The 16,411-nt window shown below is 49.9% G+C and overlaps 1 protein-coding gene across 3 annotated transcripts in view; it reads left to right on the top strand.

Annotated features, from left to right (window-relative positions):
• COLQ (collagen like tail subunit of asymmetric acetylcholinesterase) overlaps positions 1-16,411 on the top strand; it is a 77,382-nt gene that overhangs the window by 45,365 nt on the left and 15,606 nt on the right. For 2 of the 3 annotated variants that reach the window (XM_039242217.1, XM_039242216.1), the window contains 6 exons: positions 2,850-2,955; positions 9,475-9,614; positions 10,504-10,623; positions 11,009-11,129; positions 12,589-12,691; positions 14,554-15,338. In XM_039242217.1, coding sequence (XP_039098148.1) covers positions 2,850-2,955; positions 9,475-9,614; positions 10,504-10,623; positions 11,009-11,129; positions 12,589-12,691; positions 14,554-14,623 — 660 coding nt within the window. In that variant the 3' untranslated portion in view covers positions 14,624-15,338. Of the gene's footprint in view, positions 1-2,849; positions 2,956-9,474; positions 9,615-10,503; positions 10,624-11,008; positions 11,130-12,588; positions 12,692-14,553; positions 15,339-16,411 lie in introns of those variants that run through there. The other variant, XM_039242218.1, reaches the window with a different exon arrangement.

Genomic DNA, 16,411 nt, shown 5'->3' with positions numbered 1-16,411 from the left:
AATGATTCAGTTGGAACACTCTTAACACTACACCAGCGCCATGTGCAGGAGCTCAGAGAAATGAGCTCATCCTTTCTACAAGATGTTATAAACAAGCTGGGTGTGCTCCGAACCCTCCCTGCCTATCTAGTCGGCAGAGACCTGAGTTGTTAGCTTTGGGAGCCCACCGGTGTAGTTTTTTGTTTTTTGTTTTGTTTTGTTTTGAATGTTTTATTTATTTCTGAGAGAGAGAGAGAGAGACAGCGTGAGCAGGGGAGGGTCAGAGAGAGAGGGAGACACAGAATCTGAAGCAGCCTCCAGGTTCTGAGCTGGCTGTCAGCACAGAGCCCGATGCGGGGCTCGAACCCACGAACCGTGAGATCATGACCTGAGCTGATCATGACCATGCTCAACCGACTGAGCCACCCAGGCGCCCCAGTTTTGTTTTTTAAATCATGAATTAGTTTCCTAGCATAGAGCCTTGTACACCAAGTGTTGTTGGGCCAGTGGCGCTAAGAGTTTCTGGAAGTTAACGTAAGTCCATCCAACTCCTGGAATCAGAGATCCAGAAGGGACTTTAGGAGATTAGAATTTCACAGCCAGGAGGATTTTAGAGAATACCTCATCTCTGTCTAGTCACAAGGAAACTAAGGGCCAGGGAAGTAGAGTGATTCCCCAGCAAGCGAACTTCCAAGCCAGCATTAGAACATGGAGACCTGCCTCTCCCCACACCTTCTCTCCTCACCCACATGCTTCAGTGCTCGCCTTTAATCAGGCTCAGGAAAACAACTCTTGACTCTGTGATACAAATCTTCAGTTCAGGAGACAGGGCAACTTCTTTGAGAGGAATCACGGAATTTTGTGGCAGTAAAGGAGTAAAGAAGGCCTTTCCTGGAAAGTGCTGCTCAGTGAGTCCTGCTCATAAAGACATGGCTTGTTCTGAACAAATGAAAGATATGCAGAATATTCCATTATTGCCAGTGTCAGAATCAAGGAGTGCCTTCCAGCTCCTTCAAGCTGTGGCATTTCCTGTGCTCATAGCTGATGTGGCTTTTAGAAAAACAAGCCTTAACTGTGGCTATATTCAGATGGTGTGACCTCCTTTGCTATTCTGGGACCCATCTTAGTTACCAAGCTTCAGCTTGGGCCAAGGCTTAAGAACTCCCTCCATCAGGATGGATTTGGAAATAAACTCTGACCTTACAGGTCCCATATTAAGAATTTAAGAACTCCTAAAAAATAAATAAAAGAATTTAAGAAGTCCTTGGACACTACCAAGAGGTTCTCCAGAGCCATGCTGACAAGGCGGCTGGTCACATGTCACTGTTGTGATTGGAGAGGAGTGCCCTGCCTGCCTGCTTCCCAGACTTGGGGAAGATTATGTTTCATTACACGGGCAAGCTTGCCAAGCCACAAGTGTAGAAAGGAGACCCAGGTCAAAGATGTCATGCATCCATCACTGTCCTGTTTAGGACCAGCATAAGAGCACACAGTTAGCAAATTGTTTAGGGAAAGAATCTACAGATCTTGGTTTCTAAGGTCATTCTGAACAGCAGCCCTAAGGAGGAAACCTTTGCTCTTGACCCTCTCAGTAGAGGCAGCAGAGAGAACATCCTTTGTGGAATGGCTACAGGTACGACTCTCTTTAAGAAATTAGGCCTTGTCTAACCATGTGAAAAAGATGAAACCAAACTAGCTGCTATGTTTGTCAGTTTGGCCTCCTTAGCCCTTGGTTCTGGGCAAAGCAGTTTTTCACCTCTGTGGTCTTTGTTAACCTCACAACAAAGCTGCAAAGGTATATGCTTACTGGCCCCATTTTACAGATGAGAAAACTGAGGCACAAAGCAATGACATGAGTTACCCAGGGTCTCACGGCCAATGTGAAAACCCAGGTCTCTTGACTTCCAGCTTCACAGAATTGCTTCCCCTTTGTGTTTTCAGTATCTTCCTCCTCCCTCATTTAATCTGGGGAAGGGAGGTGAGCAAGACAAATTCTGGCCCACAGGGAGCTTCTGTCTCATGGGGAGACATTGATGAAAGGACCATACAGATAATGGTGCAGGAAAGGGGCCAAGTTCTGAGAGCCTGTGACCGGGAGAACTTAGTTGGCAAGACCAGGGAAAGCTGTGCTGCAGTGATATTTTCCCTGAGAGCTAAAGCTGGGAGGGATTAACCAGGCAGAGGAGTGGAGAGGGAGTTGGGGCTGAGAGGAGGGGGAAAAAAGGCATGGTGCTCTTGAAGACCAAAAACACCAAAAGGCTGGAATAAGACTGGAAAGGCCCACCATACAGGCCTTTGTAGATGAAATAAGGATCTGGGTCTTTATCCTGAGAGCAGCGGAAGCCATTCGATGGAAACAGGTCTTGTGGTAAAGTAGAAATGGTCTTGATGAGCAAGCAGAGCCCTGAGTCAGGCCCCAGTCTGCTGCCTCAATGCTAGGTGCCTTACGTCAATCTCTTCTCTTTCCTGTATCCTTCTCTGCCCCATGAGGGGAGTGGGTTGGATTTGGTTCCTTTCAGCAGTCATGTGCCATGTTTCTAGGATACAGCAAGAAGTAACGTCTACAAACTTGTAACCATCCTAATTTCAAATGTCACGTGCCCTGAGCTTTTTTTTTTTAAAGTAGACTCCATGCCTATTGTGGGGCTTGAACTCACGACTTTGAGATCAAAAGTCACACGCTCTACCAGCTGAGCCAGCCAGGTGTCCCTGCCCTGGGCTTTTTAGGAGTTTGGTGGTCAAGGCTTCTGGGGCTGCATCCTGCCCTGGGCTCCTGCTCCAAAGTGCAAGGTGGTATCTGATTTAGACATAAATGTGGAAGGAAATTTGCCATGTCATGTTATCATAACAGCTCTGCCTTTCTCTGTCAGGGGCAGAAGGGAGATAGTGGAGTAATGGGCCCACCAGGCAAACCTGGGCCTCCTGGTCAACCTGGCCGTCCGGGTCCCCCAGGCCCCCCGGGCCCCCCATCCGCAGGTAAGCACTACACTGCTTCACTTGATCCACCGTGTTGCCCTCCTGGGCCAACCTCCCCAATGAGGGTACAGCAGAGGTCTGCCTTGTGTTTTGAGTTAGAAACCACCAGAGATGCTTTTAATATATTTATAACTTCTCCATAGCTTGGCTCATTCAACTTTTACACAAGAGAGATAAACACCATCCTGACTCTGTTGTAGCATTTTGGAGAACAAATAGAGGAGGGGAAAAAAAAGAAAACATAATTACATTGTTATTGTCATTTATACTTCAAGTGAAAAACAACAGGCACATATTTCATTAACTAACACCTTTCTCTAGAAAAGCCTTTTTCATGGCTCCAAACAATTTACTTAATCCTAGAAGTAAAGATGATGTGGCAGATTTTTCTATCTTAGGTAGTGTTATGAAAGTGTTCTTGTTGGTTTACACTGAATATACAAAGAAATCCTAGAAAGAAATCAAACTCTGCCATTGAAGAGGACAGAGACACACTGCTGCTTGGTTACCTTGTCTAAGTGATGAGCTGATCCCGTTAGTTGTTCCCTCGTCAGCTCCAAGAATGGCCTTTCAGAGCACATTTTCTGCATAAACAAAGCATCGCTAGGTCAGAGAAGACTTTACTGTGTAGGGTTCTTAGTCCTCAGTTATACAAAAGGAAACAAAACAATTTTTATTACAATTTTATTCTTTAAAAAAATTTTTTTAATGTTGTTTTTTTTTTATTTCTGAGAGAGAGAGAGAGACAGCATGAACAGGGGAGTCAGAGAGAGAATCCAAAACAGGCTCCAGGCTCTGAGCTAGCTGTCAGCACAGAGCCTGACATGGGGCTCGAACCCACGAACCATGAGGTCATGACCTGAGCCAAAGTCAGACGCTTAACTGACTGAGCCACCCAGGCACCCCTACAATTTTATTCTTAACAAAATGAAGGCATTTTAAAATTCTACATTGTACTTTTCCTCCCTGTGTCTATGGGAATATACTCACAACCATGTAATGCGATGGTCTAGAAATGTCATAATTTATTAGATCCTTTAAACCAGTTGGCTCTGAGATTCTGACCTGCCGGATGCTAGGAAAATTCAATCTCTGGTAGTATTGGGGTTCTCTCCACTCCTCCAACTACCAAAACAAGATCCTGGGGATGATGGCACAAAAACATCAGAGGACTTCCCTCCAGCCTCTGATCTGCCTTATTCCCCTCCGACATGCCTGCTACCTGAGGCCACGTGGTCCGAGGATGCCTGGGGACTGCCATCTTCATGCCACTCTTGAGTATCGGAACGTTTCCAAGCCTGGTCCCTGTGGTTCAGTTTCCCAAGAAGTGCCCCATAGCTGTTCCTTCTGAGACCTTACCTTTTCTCCAAAACACAGGGGGTCCCTGTCTCTCCACGTCTGGTGTGATCTCCCCTCTTCTGACCTCCAGCCCCTTGCTTCTCCTATTCCTCATACACTGCCACCTGTCTTGGGAGCTTTTCTCTTCTGTTCTCAGAAAAACAAGAAGGCAGAAAGGCAAAAGTCTTCACACAGTACCTGTTTTCAGCAAGGGCAAGAAAGCACAAAGTCTTGCTACCTCCTTGAAATCAGGAGTTGAAAAAATAGTGCGAGAACAACGTCAGTACAAAAATAAGTTACCTTGCCACCCCTGTTGCTGTGCTGTTAAGGGAACTAGATTGGAGATGCATCCTGGGCCATGTGTCCATGCCCCACAGTCGGCTTCTGGGAATTGACAGTCCCTATGGGGGTCCTTCCAACTACACGTGGCCCTTGAATAATGTGGAGATGAAGGGTGCCAACCACAGTGCAGTTGAAATTCCACATATAACTTCTGACTCTCCCCCCCAAACTTAACTACTAATAGCCTGCTTTTGACTGGAAGCCTTCCTGATAACAGTGGATTAACATAGACTTTGTATGTTATATGTGTCATGTACTATATCCTTACAAGAAAGGAAGCTAGAGAAAAATGAAATTAAGTCACAACGAAGAGAAAAATGCATTTACAGTACTATGCTCTAAAAAATCTGCATCTAAGTGGACCTGCGCTGTTCAAACTTGTGTTGTTCAAGGGTCATTTGAAGTCGTTTTACTTGCTTCCGGCATGGGTAACGTTCCCCTCAAGTCCCACAATCAGGAGCTGCCAGCCCCAGGGACTGAGAGCATGGCCTGAGGCCTGATTTTTCTTTGAAAAGGACTCTCTTGGCCCTTGAGGTACTTAGCAGCTCACAAAACTGAGGAGTAGCCAGGATCTTGGGGAGTGGTGTGGATGCAAAGAGGTCATTAGGCCAGCCCTCATTTTGTATCTGTTTGTAAAGGCCAGCCCTACTTTGACTCAAACTCCAGTTCCCTCCTAGGGTCCAAGGTTGGGTGAGAAGGGTGAGGCTTTCGGACCCTCAGCAACCCTCTCTGATGGCCTCTGTTTTGTCTTGTCAGGCTCCAGGGAATTGCAACCCCATCCCTTTAGCGGGATCAGTGTGGTCCTATTTTCTCTCCTTGGTCTTCCAGCTCCTTGTCACTTAGCCTAGTGTGCACACCACCGCGCCCCCCCCCCTCCCCCACTGTCCATCCTCTCCCAGATCCCAGCCTTTACCCTCCAGCTGATTCTGTTCCCTGCTGAGCTGGAGCATATTCCTACACTCTCTCTGGGTCCACATGGCCTGAAATAGCATTCTGGTCATCTTCTGGTCCACCCAGTGAAACCGTCTTCTTCCTTCAAAGCCTTCTCTTCAGCAAGGCCATCCTTGGTCCCTAACGGGATGGGCCTCCTTCCCCTGGGCCCAAGTACATATTGCCTCTCTGCTATGGCCCTTCACCAGTAACCGTTTTCTGCAGATTTGTTTCATCTGCCTTCTAGAAGGCAAGTCCTTGAGGCAGTGTCTGAGGCCAAGTCAGCTTTGCATCCCCGTGGCATCTGGCGGGTGGGATGGACAGGGCTGGGCACTGCAAGCACTCACAGACATGGGCCATTTTGGTCCCCAGTCTGTCCTACCTGGGTTATTGCATAGCAAGCAGGCAGGATGTAGTCCATTTCTGACTCATGTCCCCTTCCTGTGCCTTCTTATGACTCACTTCCTTTCTGGGAAGCCTCCCAGAATGAAGGGGCTGAAGAAAATGGGGCAGTAATACTGCTCTTTGGAAACTTCTTTTTGGAAAGAGGAGGGAGGAATTTAAAAGAGAACTTACCTGGACCTGAGGCCAGTTGGATAATTATCAAGACTGGGAATAGGCCCCAACAGTGATTCCTGAGACTACCTCTGGCGCCTGATAAAAGTCCCACACCCACTCAGGAGAAAAATGTGTCTATCTTTGCCCAAGATTCTATACGCTGCCTCCCAGAGCTCCAGAGCCCCTGCCTCAGATCCATCTCGGAATGTCCTTGGGCTCTGTGAAACACAGGTCAAACACCCCTGTCTTATCCAGCCCTCCCTTTACAGAAAAGAGCTCTGAACCTCAGAGAAAAGGGACTTCCCCGGAGGTCACAGAGCAGACTGGTTGCCTTGCCCGGCCCAGAATCAGTCCGTGGCTCCTGGTCCCGAGCCCCTTCCCACTCAGCCATGAAGTCTCTGCTGAGGCAAAGTAGGAGCTGGGGGTGACGTGGAGACTATTCTGTGGGTCCTCCGCCTCCTCCCAGAGTCCCCTGCCAGGCCCGTGACCACCACACAGCCAGCGGTGGTGGGAGGCAGTCTGGGCAAAGGTGGAGAGCCAGGTCCTCCGGCTCCAGGGGACGGTGGATCAGGCGGGCCCGCTGGACCAGCTCTGAGAGGCCGAGGTGGGGAAGTTCCAGCTGCTGTGCCCTTCAGTGGATCTGGCAGGAAACAGGCGGGGTAACAGATGCCCTCTAACAGCTGAGAGTGAGCTGCAGAGAAACTGTGGTGGAGGCAGGAAGTGGGCTCCCTGCCACGTCCTGTCGTCCTATCTGGAGGCCACCTCTGGTTCTGGTGCCCAGAGCTATGGGCTGGACAGTGCTCAGGGATGGACGGGGGAGGGGGCTCTTTATCACCCAAGTTAGAGAAAGAGGTGCTGGGAGGTGGCAGAGGGAATCCGGACAAAATGCCTCTAGGATGTGATTTGCTGTACATAACCAAATTACAAATCTGAGTGAATTTTTCCTGCACCCAGACAGGGTATAAGTGAATCACGGTGGTACCTGGGGATTGCCGGCTTCCTGCAAGCATCAATATTCTTGGACGTTTGTCTTTTGAACGGCACAGTGTGAAGTCATACATGAATTCAAATCTTAGCCTCACCACTTATTGGCTGGACAATGGGACAAACACCTGACCCTCTCCGAGGCCATGGTTCTGGAGGAGTTGTTGGGGTCACAGAGCCTCTCCGATGCCACTCACACATCCTTGATTACAGAACATTCGCACTTCAGTTTCCCCAGGGGTGGTAATGACCTGGGCTGGTGGAGTCCGTGTCTCTGCGGGCTATGCTGAAAACATCAGAACACAGGACCGGAGCCCCTCCTACAGCACTATATTCCTGGTTCTTGTCCAAGCCATTGCCATAGCTGGTATCAGATTGGCAAGCCTCCCTTCCCCTCGTGCTGGCATTCTTCTGCTCTAGCACATATCTGTCCATCAGCTCAGGAAGGCTCAAGGTTGTGGGGAGGTAGCTGAAGCTGCTTCCTTGGGGTCCTGACCACACCTCTCCCCTGGGGTCATTTTGCTTTCTATCCTTCTGGAATCTGCCAACTGTGTCCCTAGTTGCTGGCTGTCCTGGGAAGTTATATAACCTGAAACCAGTGACTGTCTGGTCTCCAGACACCCCCTTACTTTTCCAGGAGGAGGAGTACTTACTTACATCCTTTAAAAAATTTTTTTAACATCTATTCATTTTTGAGAAAGCATGAGTGGAGGAGGGTCAGAGAGAGAGGAAGACACAGGATCTGAAGCAGGCCCCAGGCTCTGAGCTGTCAGCACAGAGCCCAACGTGGGGCTAGAACTCACAAGTCATGAGATCATGACTGAGCCCAAGTCAAACACAACCACTGAACCACCCAGGCGCCCCACTTACATCTTTTGTCAGTCTCCATGTTTCCTTTCTTTCCACTCTCCCTGTTAGATGGCTCTTGCTCTCGTTCTTTTCTACCAACTGGAGTTATTATTTTTAGACTTTTCTGAAGACCTTTTCTTTCCAGTTAGTCTACATTCATTCATTCATTCCATCATCAAGCATGTATCAGGCCCCTACTGCGTATCCAGCCCTTGTGAATGAAAACGGGTATCAATCTTGCCTTTGTGGAGCTGATATTCCACTGGGGGAGATTGACGTTGATCAGATAATCTCACAAGATACAAAATCACAGAGATAAGTGCTGCGAAGAAAAGGCATAGGGAATTGTGAAATTACCCAAGGTGAACATGCCAGAGTGTAAAGATTCAAAAGGCTTCCCTGTAGGAATGATGTTTGAATTCAGATCAGGAGCTAGCTGGGAGGCACCTGGGGAGGGAGGGATGGAGTTGAAGGAACAGTCTAGGGAAATGGCTAGTGCAAATACTGTTTCCTTAGACCAGCAATTCTCAACCTTCGTGTACATTGGAATCATCTTGAGAGCTTTTAAAAGTATGGATGCCTGGGTTCTATTCTCCTCATTCTTGATGGACTTGGTCTGGGGTGTGGCCTGGACATTAGGACCTTTAAAAGTCTAGGTGAAAACTACCACCCAAGCAGGTCACCCACACTGCAGGGAGTAAATTTCTTAATCATATATGTTCATGACACTCTTCTCAATATCAGTGGAGAATAAGTAGGTGGAGCATTTTCAGACATTCCATTTTCTTCCAGAAGGAATCAAAGAAACCCACCTTCAGAAATTCTTTTGTAAAGATCTTATAAATAAGAACAAAGTAAAATGAATAAAAGTAATAATAAAAGTTATCAGTCAGCATTGTGTTCATTAGCAGGAAGTCCCTATTAATAATAGTCTAAACAAAAAGGAGATTGTTTTTCTCATACCAGGAAGTCCAGAGACGTTGACAGTGGCTGACTTTGGTTCAGCCTCTAAGTGTCACCCCATGAGCCCCTGGTCTTTCCTGTATGTTGGTTTCTCTCATACCTATTACCTCATGGTTGCAATGTGGCTGCTGCAGCACCAGACATGGTGTCTGTCTTCTAGACAGGAAGGAGGAGGAAGCTAGGTCTCTCACCAGCTATGTTTTTTCCTTATCAGAATAGACTTTCTCAGATGCTTACTTGTAACCCTTCTCCCATTACAGACCTTGCATACAAGGTAGCCTGGGAAGTAGAATATCTGTCAAGTTTCTAAAATATAGAGAAAGGGAATGGAGAGTTGGGGAAAGTGCTTTAACACTCAGTGTGGTTAAGGGACCCACAGAAAACCACCTCCTCTGTATCTTGCATCAAGAGTCTCTTTGAGCCTCTTCCCAGGGCCTACCGTAAGATGCTGTGGACTTTGACCTTCTTTGTGTTGTGAAGGTTGCTCACATCTCCCCGGGCTGTTTGGTTTTTGCTTTCTTCGTTCTAGTAACACAGCATTTTGTTGCTTCCTAGAACAACTTGTGATGGGACCCAAAGGGGACAGAGGATTTCCCGGGCCTCCAGGAAGTTGTCTTTGTGGACCCCCTACGAATGTGAATAACCCCTCCTACGGGGAATCCATGTATGGTTCCAGGTCCCCGCATGTTCCTGTGGTAAGGCTCCCGGGAGAAAATCTGGTAGCTGTCCATCGGGACCTCTCACCTGATCCTCTATGAGCTTTGTAAAAGCCTTTTAATAAAACGGGTTTCCCCGTTATACCTGGTACACACTCATTAAGGGAATTGGAAAATAAGGGAAAAATCAAGAGTAGGAAACCAAATTGCCCATTTGGTAGTGGGTCCAATTTAAGTATTTTCAAAGTATTTTCTTTGTCTTTTTTTAAGGACAAAAAATTACAGAAAATTTCAAGTAAATGTAAAAGCAGAACAAATAGTATAACGAACCTCTATGTACCTTCACACAAATTCAACACGTATCAACTGCTGGCTAATCCTGTTTTGTCCCTATATGCACTCACTACTGCCCACCCTCCCTTGGATTATTTTGAGGTAACCCTGGATTACCTCATCACTTGAATGCACGTGTACTCGTCCATCCATCGTGCGGCTGCGCTGTGATTTATTGAGCCAGGGCTCTACTGTCGGATACTTGTAAGGTTCTCCCAGGCTTTTCACTAATGTAAATAAAACTATAATGAACCCCTTTGAGTATAACAATTTTGTTAAGAATCTTTTCCAGATGTTGAATTACTTGATTAGATGACATCACCCTTTTATTTAAGTGTCGGGAACATTTTCAGTGTTTAAAAATTGTAAATCGTGGATGTTCTCATTGCACACCCAGACCTTAGGAGCTGGGTTGAGATGTGGGAATCAGGACATCCCTCCCACCTTTGGGAGGAGCTCCAGAGTGTGATATGCAGACTCCCTTCCCCCTACTGTTACCCAGCCCAAGGATGGAGATTCCGTTTCCTCTTCCTGCTTTTCCCCTGCCCCCTATAGAAGTGATTTCTGGAATCCTCACCAGTGTGTTCCCTGGCAGATTTTTGTGGTCAACAACCAGGAAGAGCTCGAGAGGCTGAATACCCAAAATGCCATCGCCTTCCGCAAAGACCAGAGATCTCTGTACTTCAAGGACAGCCTTGGCTGGCTCCCTATCCAGGTACCCTGAGGCAGACACTCAGGACATACCCCGCCCCAGAGAGGGACACAACATGAGAGGAAAGAAGGGCCATGGGTCAGGCCTGGGGCAGAGCTTCCTGTAGTCTGTTTCCATGGAAGGGCTGGGCCTCCTCCTCTTCTCTGCTTCTGAGCAGCTCTCCGTGCCCCTGTCCGCCAGAGAGGACCTCCTCTCTGAGCCAGGGTTCCAGGCGGTCTCCTGCCCCCACGCTGCCAGGACACTGTCTTGGTCTGGCCCAGCCTTCCCGCCAAGTGCAGAGCTCTGCCCAAAGAAGGGTGCCTTTCCCGCCAAGACCCAGGGCCTCCATCCCCAGTGCCAATGACCTGTCACTTCACCCCTGGTAACTGTCCTATGTTTCTTCGGCCAGGTAACCCCTTTCTACCCTGTGGACTACACTGTGGACCACCGCGGCTCCTGTGGGGACGGGGTCCTGCAGCCAGGTGAGGAGTGTGATGACGGGAACGACGACGTGGGTGATGGCTGCATCAGTGAGTGGGGCCCATCATGGGAGGGCCTGAATGCCAGCTGGCTGAGGGAGGGCAAGCCCCGGGATGCTAGCTCTGGTGGGCTGGGATGACCTCCGAGTCAGAGGGGGTACCCCTGGGCTGCTGTGGGGACGGCCCTCCCATTCAGGACGAATGCTGACTTTTCACTGCCCGAGCATGTCATTGTGGGTTAGTGTCAAGGGTCTGGCCCCCAGAGAAGCCACCAGTCCTTCCTTTTCCCTGAATCCTACTTCTTGGTAAAATCCAGAATATTCCAGTCCACATTCTTTATCAAAAGATAAAGGTGATACAGTGAAAGACAAAAGGGAGCAGTCAAGAATTTGCATCAGGACTTTTACCAGATGGAGCCTTAGTGGCAAAGCCCTTTTAGGGGGGAAGCAGACTTCATGTGGATGGGCTACTGGGATGGGCAGGCGGCACCGCACTGGAGGGTTCGCTTTCTTTCTGGTTTTTTTTTTAAAATCACATGACAAAAACAGACGGTGAGGTAGAAAGCAGGGGATTTGGAACCAGACGGAAGAGAGTTTGAATGCTCCTGAGGGAGGCTATCAGTGAGTGGGGTGACGGAGGGCAGTTCACAGCTCCAAGTCTCACTTTCCTCGACTGTGTCGGTGCCAGCCACTCAGCTCTTTAGAGATTCTGTGCGCTAATGTGCACTTGGTCATCTGGGTATAGTAAGGGTTTGACATCCTTTCACCAAATTATTTTTAAGCCCCTGCTGTGAGGAGCCGGCCTGGCTCAGGTGTAGGGGTGTGTAAACGCTCAGGGATGGGTGCAGGGACCGAGAAGTGGCCAGCGCCCTCTCTGTAGTTGTCCTTCCCATGACAGTTCCCGGGATGGTGATCCCCGGCATGCCAGCTCTGCCTGGAGTCCTGGAGAAGGGCAGATCCCTTCTGCCCCTGGTGCAGACAACATCAACAGCAGGAAGGAACCCTGTAAGATGAGAGTGGGGTTCATGCTCCCAGGTCCTTCCCTTGTGTGAGAACTATCTGGTGAAGATCGTCTGGGGATCGCAGGGTCACCTTTCAGGGTCCTGGAAGTTCTCTGTAGACTAGAGCCACCATGGCCATCACTTGTGCCCGGCACACGGTCTCCTGATTCTCACTTCATTGGAACCCACAGCGTGCCCTGTGAAGTGGTGTCCACACCCCAGCTTTGAGATAGGGATATTGGGGCTCCGAGAGGCCAAGGGGCCTGCTCTCGCTCTGTCGGCTAACAAGTACTGGAGTGGGCTGGAGCTTGGGTCTCCTTATTCTCTGGCGTGGGATTTGGGGTTCTGAGGGGGTGGTCCCCGGAAGTGTCTGAAGCTTTCTGGGAGTCCGTTTAAGAGGGTACATGCTCTGGGTGGATGGATCCTTTAGGCCACACAGTCCTTATAGGCTAAGGTGAGCCCGTCCCACCCCAGCCCCCTCTCAGGGCTACATTTCCCTGTGTCCCTCAGGCTGTCACCGGGCCTACTGTGGAGATGGACACCAGCACAAGGGTGTGGAGGACTGTGACGGCTCTGACTTTGGCCACCTGACGTGTGAGACCTATCTCCCTGGGTAGGAATCACCTCGCATGCTGTTATGACACCCCTGCCTCCCTCTCTGCCTGTCTCCTCCTCTTTCCTTCACAGATATTTTTTTTAATGCTTCTTATGTTCCTGGTACTTTCTAGACAGTGAGGTATGGTGACAAATAGCACAACACACCGTCCCTGCTCACCTAAGGGAGACAGGCAGTAAACATATAACCACCATACGCCCTCTCAGGGTGGCTGGGTGCCTCTGAGGCCGAGCTCAGTCACCAGCTCCATCCTGGGCCCCTGGCAATCAGCAGTCTCTATGTGCAGCTGTTGCCCCTGGGTGAGCAGCCTCCCAACCGCAGTGGCTGCCATGACCACGTTAGTCTTCTGGAAAGTGGGTCTGGAGGAAGCCCAGTGGAGGGTGGAGGTGCCAGGGCATTTCCAAGAATCTAAGTGTCTGTATAACCGGAGTTCTCTGGAACAACTCCCAGCCCCCGGGGCAGGACTGGGGTGCAGATGAGATCACACCAGCATTAACATCTAATTTTGCTGGCTCATGACTGCTCCAGGAAAACCCCGAGAACTTAGCACCCCCTTCAGGGACCCTTCTAGTTCTATCTGGGGCTCTCTGGTGGGTGTTCACATTGACCTCCATGGTTGACATCTCCCAAGCCAGCTGAAGGACCCTGGCCCTGTGAAATGCAAAACCACACCGCACTCCCCCTAATCGCCACAGATGCAGAGTTGTATAGCATTCTCGGGAAAATGAGAAGGCTTTCCTCCCTAGTTCCTGCTTCTCCGTTGGCTTCAGCATGGATCGCTGGCCCCTCACACCTCCTAGGTCCTTCAGGAGTCCAGTCTCTTCAGTCTTTGCTTTCAACCCTGTTCCTGTGGTAAGCGTGGGTCCAGACCCTCAGTAGGGCTGGGGAATAGACACCAGTCCTGTCTTTCTGTCACCCTCTCTGTCCGCTCTCTCTTCCAAGGAGGTCTCCTCAGCGCCCAGTCCCCGCAAACACACATCAGCATCTCAAACCAGGCCGGGAGAACTACAGACCTGTGGTCACCCCCAAACTCCAAGCAGTTTAGGCTTGGCCAGGACCCGACTGCATCTCTGTGTCTGTATGTTCTATCCCTGAAGTGTCCCTGAAGTGCCCTGTCCTCTGGCGCCTGTCAGAGAGGTGGCAGGTCTAAGCTAGTTGATGGCTTCATGGAGACAGGTCAGTATAGACGACTGGACATGGAACATGGGACTGCATAGAGCCCGGGGCTCACCCACTAGCTCCCTGGGGTTACTCAGGGAATCTCTAGAAGCCTCAGGGGATGCTTGTGAATATGGGTATAATGTATAACCATTATACATTAGCATTTGGGCTTACAGAGGTCTAGGCTGTGCTGTCCCATCTGGTGGCCACACATTGCTATATAACTTTAATTAAAATTAAAAATCAGTTATTCAGTCATACTAGCCTTATTTTCAGACCTCAGTAGACACGTATGGCTAGAGGCTGCCAGACTGGACTGCACAGAAATAGAATATTTGCATCAGTACAGTATGATTGGTGGACAGCACCAGAAACCTTTCAGGTCTTGAGAAGGGAGTGATTCTCTCAGAGATGCTGTGTTAAGAACATTGTTCCCAACTCTTTCCACATAGATCCCTCAGCTGGCCTCAAGGGGAAAAGTTGCAGAGGCCTGACCTCAACTGCCCCAAGCCTCTTACCCCAAATGAGAATGAGAGCACTCTGTCAAACCCCAAGGCCCTTTAGTAAGGTAGCAGCAGGGACAGTTGTCTGATGAGGTTGGATCAAACGTCACCAGAGGTGGCCTTTTAGAACATGCCTAGGCAGGAGCTGTTGTGCCCACTGCCCCATGCATCCTGACCCGTATCTGCCCCCCTCAGGTCATATGGGGACCTGCAGTGCACCCCGTACTGCTACATTGACTCCACGTCCTGCCGCTACTTCACATGAAAGGCCTGAGGAGGAGGAGGGCTGCATCCCACAGGGTCGGCGGCAGCTTCTCCCCAGCCATCGCATTGACTTTGCACCCCCCCGGTCCACTTTCCACCACCTTCGTGTGACAAAAACAAGGACAAACCTTGCTGCTAAGACATGCTTTTAACTCGATCCAACCGGAAGAACTTAGGACCACTGCACCCTGTCTTAACCAAAGTCCCGGAGAACCTTCCACATGCTCCCCCTGGGAACCTTTTCCCATTGCTACCATCCAGCCAAATTGCCGACCTACAGTGCCCTTTTTCTTCCGGAATGTTACTGACCCAGACCATGGACTTGGCTCACAACTGTTACCCACACCTAGACCTGCAGGGCTTTTCGAATTTGTCATCACCCCATTTGGGGCATGTGGTGGACAGGCCTCTCGGCTCCTCTGACCTCCAGCAATGTGGGCATTCTCACCTGGGGCAGCTGGCTGTCAGGTCTCTCCAGGCCTGCGAACCACAAAGCAGGGAAGTGAGCCCGCCTTCTTGGAGTGGCTCCCAGCTCTGGACCCGCTGAGGAACCCCTCAACTGGCCATGGCCCAGCACAGCCTCATGTGGACGCAGCTCCCCCAAGAAGAGACCCAACTGTGAACAAGCCCTGAGAAGGCCACCAAACCGGTGCTCTGCCCCTGGGAGAGGGTGGCGGCCCAGCTGGGATGCTCAGCATGTGAACAGCAGAGCAGTGGCCTTTCTGCTTGTTTCCCAAGAGGGTAGCTCCTACAGTTTCACCATCCCCGGCAACACCTTGACCTGGTGGCTCTCAGTACTTTGACCTCTGTCTTGTGAACGTCCCTTATGTCCATCTCTTGTCCAGGAAATTCACTACCAGAGGGCGTGGCCTCCTGAGTCTACACCTGGGCAGGCTTTTGGTGTTTCCGGTCCTTAGGAAGACACCACCCTGGGTTTCCCCATCTGAGGCCCTACGACTGAGTACCTGTTCTAGGCAGAGACTGTTTCTGTTCTGAGCTCCAGCTCCTGGCTGCCTGTTGACTCTTGTGTATACCCTGTGGCCTTCCCTTTGTGTCTCTGGAGTGCACAGCATTGCCCTCACATACCTTAGCCCCCCATGTTTCTGCAGCGTCGTTAGTCTGGCATGGCTATGAGCTGCCTTGTACCACCATCTTTCCCGAGTGGGGCTTAGCTTTGTTTTGGAAAGATGTCTCCCTAATGGCAGGCCTCTAGTGGGATTTGCCTGTTTGTTATCAGATGGAGGGACGCTGTTGGGCTTTTATGCAGAGCACTTTAATGTGCCTGAGTCTTGGGGACTCAGCAGACAAGAGCTTCGGGCACATCAGGCCATCACTAGTGGTCTGTAGCTAATGGGATCAGCCCAAGGGCGAGGTCTCCAGAGATGTACATACTGGCCAGCTGGGTTCCCCCAGGCTCTACTGCACACCTTGGGGTGATGTTGCTCCCGTGTAAAGCCGCACCTTCATGCTGGTATCCTCAGATGGGAAATCAAGAAATATAAGCAATTTGTTTCCCCAGTGTGGCTTTCTCTTCCCTGGGGGTTTTGGACCAGAGTCCCAGCATTACTGGTTGGAATGAGGGGTCTGAATTCACTGCTTCTGAGGCTTTGCAGAGGGTTCTAGAATAGGAGCAGTCCCACCCCCTCAGGGACAAGGGAGGAAACGGAGGTTGAGAGATACGGAGAGATTTAGCCAGGGCCACAGAGCCTGGTCTTGCTAACCTAGCCCATCCCAGCCTTATTTTAGGACCATGTTTAGAATGGAGTTCCAGCACTGCCCTTAGACCTGG

This window comes from Hyaena hyaena, unplaced genomic scaffold, assembly GCF_003009895.1.
Source record: "Hyaena hyaena isolate Hyena2069 unplaced genomic scaffold, ASM300989v1 scaffold_210, whole genome shotgun sequence".
Classification (NCBI taxonomy): domain Eukaryota; kingdom Metazoa; phylum Chordata; class Mammalia; order Carnivora; family Hyaenidae; genus Hyaena; species Hyaena hyaena.
The sequence above is the reverse complement of the archived record's forward strand: the minus strand, read 5'-3'. Positions and strand labels throughout refer to the sequence as shown.